The sequence below is a fragment of the Octodon degus genome, unplaced genomic scaffold (genome assembly GCF_000260255.1).
Source record: "Octodon degus isolate 3935 unplaced genomic scaffold, OctDeg1.0 scaffold00017, whole genome shotgun sequence".
NCBI lineage: Eukaryota > Metazoa > Chordata > Mammalia > Rodentia > Octodontidae > Octodon > Octodon degus.
The window spans coordinates 5,825,580-5,831,579 of record NW_004524593.1 but is presented as its reverse complement, the minus strand read 5'-3'; the positions used below and the strand labels follow the sequence as shown (position 1 = coordinate 5,831,579).

At 38.5% G+C, this 6,000-nt stretch overlaps 1 protein-coding gene across 1 annotated transcript in view; it reads left to right on the top strand.

Moving 5' to 3' along the window:
• Positions 1–6,000, top strand: part of Prrc2c (proline rich coiled-coil 2C) — a 127,005-nt gene that overhangs the window by 84,831 nt on the left and 36,174 nt on the right. The window contains exons 15-16 of the mRNA XM_023710188.1: positions 1,162–3,402; positions 5,102–5,310. Coding sequence (XP_023565956.1) covers positions 1,162–3,402; positions 5,102–5,310 — 2,450 coding nt within the window. The remainder of the gene's footprint in view (positions 1–1,161; positions 3,403–5,101; positions 5,311–6,000) is intronic.

Below are 6,000 nucleotides of genomic sequence, written 5' to 3'. Positions count from 1 at the left end.
CCCCCCCCTGCACACTGAGGCAGCGATTGAGACTAGGCATGGTGGCATGCACCTGTAATCCCAGTGCTTGGGAGGCTGAAAACAGGAGGATCACTAGGAGTCCAATCCGCATAGTGAGACTCTGTACTAAGTACATTTTAAAAAAAAATTGTTGTTCATGAAGATCATTCTTAATACTGAGCCATAGTGTGATTTCCATCTATTTGGTTTGCCCCACTTCGTCTTTGGTCACCATCTTATTCTGACGTTTCTGGATTGATTAGTGCATATTGAAAACAGTTCTATGCACAAAATTAGATGTGAGCTTAACATTAGATCTTAAATTGGCAGATTATCATTGTAGTATAATCTCACTAAAGTGTTGATGTAGTGTTTCCATCAGTAAGAAATGGTAGACATTTATTAGTCAGTGTCTTCTGGAAAATTTCTAAGGCAAAGAAAAGGAAAAATAATTTTCAGAGTTACTTTGAAGTGGCAGTCAGTTGATAGGACCCTCGAAATGTTTTGTGCTGTGTAGTTAGACTTTTTTTATGAGACTTGTTTTTATGATAAATGTTTTATAATTATTTGTAATTAACTGGACAGATGGGCTTTAGTACATTCATCTTTTCATTCTAGGTAGAAATTAGTCTTGATGCATTACAATTTCACAAGTATGGTCTGAACATTTTTCCTTAATTTTTAATTGCTATAAAAATATATAATAGACCTTTCTTCTTAAATCTAAGTGTATAAAACAGTATTGTTGCTTACCACCATAAGATTGTGCAGCAGAGCTCTAGAACATCTTCATCTTATCTTGAATGCCTCAAATGTCATATCATTGGTTCATCATCCCCCAGTTTTCTCCTACACTCAACCTTTGGCAGCTCTAGTGCTACTTAATTTTTTTGTTATGAGCTCTTGTAAGTGGAATCATTTACAGTGTTTGTCCTGTCTGGCATTTTGAGTATTTCCTTGTCTATCCCTGAATAATGTACTATTCCGTGTGTGTTGGGGGGGGGGGGGATGATCCTCTTATTATCACTATCGAGAGATAAAGAAGCTCTTCATGATTAAAGACCATTCTTTCGTATTTCAAAGTAAGGTGGTTTTGCTGTGTACTTATACATGGGAAGGACTGCTGTTTTGATAATACCTTTGTATTTTCATCCTTGATAGGCCTGAAGCTGCTTTGGACCAGGAACAGATTACTGCTGCTTATTCTGTAGAACATAGTCAGTTAGAGACACATACAAAAGCTGATTTTGTTAGAGAATCAAACGATACAGAAGTACAGAAATTTGTAAGCAGATCTGTGGAAGACATTAGGCCTCATACTGATACAAATAAGCAGTCTGCTTGTTTTGAAGTATCTGAAAAGAAGACCTTATCCAGTACTCCAGATGAACAGATTTCTGCCCCTGAAAGTCAGCCTGCCCCAAAAAGAAGTGTTTCTCATGGCCCTAACTTTTCTCACAAATCAGAGGAACAAAGAAATGAGCCATCTATAAGCCTTCCTAAAGTAACCAGTAGATGTATTGATTCAAAAGAACCAGTAGAAAGGCCAGAAGAAAAGCCAAGAAAAGATAGCTTTATACGATCAGAAGGACCAAAACCTGAAAAGGTGTATAAATCTAAAGCAGAAACCCGCTGGGGCCCAAGGCCAAGCTCCAACAGAAGGGAAGACGGTAATGATAGACCAGTAAGAAGGTCAGGTCCCATTAAAAAACCTGTACTTAGAGATATGAGAGAAGAACGAGAGCAAAGGAAAGAGAAAGAAGGAGAAAAGCTTGAAAAGGCTACTGAAAAAGTAGTAAAACCTGAAAAGACAGAAAAGAAGGATCTTGTTCCTCCCCCTTCACCACCTGTAGCACCAGTTCAGCCACCTTCGGTTCCAACAACAGTACAGCCAGAACCAGAGAAATTTCCTTCAGCAGAAACTTCAACTTTGGCTCAAAAACCATCTCAAGATATTGAGAAGCCTCTGGAACCTGTAAGTAGTGTTCAGGTAGAGCCTACTGTTAAAACTGTAAACCAGCAAACTGCTACATCTCCAGCTGTCAAAGAAGAAAAACAGCCTGAGAAGGCCATTAACAAAGATGTTGGAATAGAGAGAACTCGAACAGATTCAAGGCCAGTGGTTAAAAAAGAGTCAACCTTACCACCCCGGACCTATTGGAAAGAAGCTAGAGACAGAGATTGGTTTCCAGATCAAGGATATAGAGGTCGTGGCCGAGGTGAATATTACTCCAGGGGTCGAAGCTATAGAGGCTCTTACGGAGGCCGAGGTAGGGGTGGTAGAGGGCACACTCGTGACTATCCCCAATATAGAGACAATAAGCCAAGGGCAGAGCACGTGCCCCCAGGGCCTCTTAGACAACGAGAAGAAAGTGAAACACGAAGTGAAAGTTCTGATTTTGAAATTGTACCCAAAAGACGACGACAGCGTGGTTCAGAAACTGATACAGACAGTGAAGTTCATGAAAGTGCAAGTGACAAAGACAGCTTAAGCAAAGGCAAATTTCCCAAAAGAGATGATCGGTCTGAAAACAAAAAATCTCTGAAACCTCAGTCTTTCAAGCCTGAAAATCATGTTCGAATGGACAGTAGGCCACTTGAAAAGCCTTACATCCGGGATGATGAGAAATCTAAACCAGGCTTCCTTCCTAAAGGAGAGCCCACAAGGCGAGGCAGAGGAGGAACATTCAGGCGTGGCGGGCGGGATCCTGGAGGCCGGCCCTCACGCCCTTCTACCCTGCGCAGACCTGCTTATCGGGATAGTCAGTGGAACCCAAGGCAGACTGAAGCTCCAAAACCAGAGGACGGAGAGCCACCAAGAAGACATGAACAATTTATTCCTATACCAGCAGATAAACGACCTCCAAAATTTGAACGTAAATTTGACCCAGCTAGAGAGAGGCCCCGAAGGCAGCGCCCTACCCGGCCACCAAGGCAAGATAAGCCTCCTCGATTTAGACGCCTAAGAGAGAGGGAGGCTGCTACAAAAACAAATGAAGTGTCAGTGCCCACAAATGGCACAGTTAATAATGTGGTTCACGAACCAGCTAATACTCCTGGGGATATTTCTGGGAATAAAACACCAGATTTATCTAATCAGAACTCTTCAGATCAGGCAAATGAAGAATGGGAAACGGCTTCTGAAAGTAGTGATTTCAATGAGAGACGAGAGAGGGATGAAAAAAAAAATGCTGATTTGAATGCACAGGCTGTTGTAAAAGCTGGTGAGAATGTTTCACCTCCTAAGAGAGAGATAGCAAAGAGAAGTTTTTCTAGCCAGAGACCTGGAATAGATCGCCAGAATCGACGTGGTAACAGTGGTCCCCCAAAATCAGGAAGAAATTTCTCAGGTCCGAGGAATGAAAGAAGAAGTGGGCCACCATCAAAAAGTGGAAAGAGAGGGTAAGTGTTTTTTAGATAGAAAACTTGCACCGTTAAGATAAGAGTTGAATTTTGCGAAGAGCCAAGTTAAATACAAGACTAAGATATTTAGTCTTGAGATTCTTTTCTGTGTTCTCAAAGGACAAGAGTACTTGAAAAGAAGAGCTTGTCTTGAGAGTCTTTTGCTCAGTTTTTTTTTTCCCCAGAAGAGTCCTCTTGGGAGTGCGTCTTAACTTTGGAAAAATCTGCGCAACCAGGACAGACATATACAGATATTGGCTAAATCATTACTGATGGTAGCTTTCCTTCTTCGTTTTTTCTTACCAAACTCTGTTGCCATGTAGTTGTCCTTTGAGACTCTTTTTGATATATTTGCATTGATACTAGTATTGTGAAACATTGTGAAGTAGCAGTTAACAATCCAAATGCCTAGGTTTAAATCTAGGTTCTGGTACTTCCTAAATAGCTTTTTATGAGTGAAAGTGCTAATATTCATAAAAACGTGTGAAGACTACTGAGATACTTGCAACGTACTTACTAATTTATAGTAAGTAGCCATTATGATGATATGCCAGTTTTAGACCATATTCCTGGATTTGTCTCTTGAGTGCATAAAACTTGTATTTGGAAAATACTTCACATATTTAATCTGAATTCCTTAGTTACATATAGTTAGCTTTTCAGTTTACTGTATTGATAAGGGAAAATACTTTTACTTTCCAAATGATTCTGAAAAGAAGTTGTGTTTATTGCGTACCTGATTACTTCAGAAGGTAAACTTCCCTTCTAAACAAAAGTACTGAATTTTTTGCAGGGGGAGGGCAGGGTTTTGCTATGTACTGTAAATTATCCTTGAACTCACAATGTAGCCTAAGCTGGCTGCAAACTTCAATCATCTTGCCTTAGCCTCCTGAGTGCTATGATTATAGGCCTGTGCCACCATGCCTGGCCTGAGTAAATTTTTAAGTATAACTAATTATTAAAATTTCTAGTAACAGTACTCAGGAAAAATCTTGAACTGACTTATGTGCTGTATAGTAGAGACTAATGGTAGAAAGACATATTTTGGAAGTATCATTTAGAAGAAATGAATTCTTCAGATGTTTAATGTCATGTTAGGCACTTGGTAAGCTTTTACCTAGACTAGTACTATAGGCTTATATGAAGGTGAGTTGGCATACCCTTTCCCACAGTCTTTTACTTTCATCTGAAAAATCTTGTTTTTTAATAAAGCTAAAAATTGTTAGAGAAAAAAGGAATGCATTTGCTTTGAAAGCACTTCTCGCATGTTAAAAGGGTCAGTATGTTTATATCAGTATATAAATCTAAACTTCAAAAAAATTGCATACATACCATGTATATGTACATAAGATGCTTTTTAAAATTTTTATTTTCTTATGCTACCTACTTCTGGAGCAGGATAGTTGTAAATGCTTTGTACTTGGAAGGATTATAGAAAATTTCTACTGTAAAAAATGCTAAGTAGCTCATTTATAGTATGATTGACAAGTGAAGATAAAAACCTTCTAGGATAATTAGAATTCCAAAATTTAATTGCTGGGAAAAATCCAGTCCTACTTTATTGGGAAGCTCTGAGTTAGAAAGTTCATGTTAGTAGGAAACTTAAGAGTTTCTTCTCCTATTCCTATTAGAAATTGCCAGTGTGGGTGTTTTTGTTTGGGCATACTAAGATAGTAATCTTCCAAATTATTTTTTCTAGACCATTTGATGACCAGTCTGCAGGCACAGCTAATGTTGACCCTGTCAATGGCGGCTCTGCACACCACCAGGAAGTAACATCTAATGGTACAGGACCAAAGAATTCCAAGGATTCTACTGGGAAAAAGAGAGAAGACACCAAACCAGGTCCTAAAAAACCCAAAGAGAAAGTAGATGCTCTCTCACAGTTTGATCTTAACAATTATGCAAGTACGTCATAGGTTCCTTTCATTTTATTTATCTGTTACATCTAAGTGGATGTTTTAAGACATCAAAGAATTAGACTTTTATGGTAGTGATAGGGGTTGACAAAACACTGATTTAATTTAAACTAAAATAATACCAACTTTTTAGCATAGCCCTGAATCCTTAAGAAAATTTGTTAAAAATAGTGAACTCAGTTTCAGTGGCCTTTCTAAAAAAGAAAATTGCTTAACCCATCCTACCTCACCATATAGATATAAGAAAGCATAGAAAACTTAAGCAGTGACAATTATATCTGTACATACAGCTTGATGTTTTTAATAGGAAATACTCAACTTACTAAGATAATAAATTTGATAAGATTGGTTCCTAAGATAATAGTGAATAGAAAGTTAAAGGATAGTTGTTAGCATGGACAATTAGTAAACCAGGAAATAATTAGGCTAAAGGTAACATAAGTAATAAGAAAATCCTGGATAAGGAAATTAACAATGAAGGAATATCTATAAGAAGATACTTATATATGTAAAAGTACAGTATTTGCCATTCATTCAGAAGGATTTTTTTTTGGGGGGGGGGCGCTCAGGATGCCTTCAGGGCAGGTCTGCTTTGGCTTGAGGATGAGGGGATTGAACCACAGCATCCTGAGCCTGACTGCTTTGTTTCAGGAGGCACTTAAACAGCTGAGCTAATGGG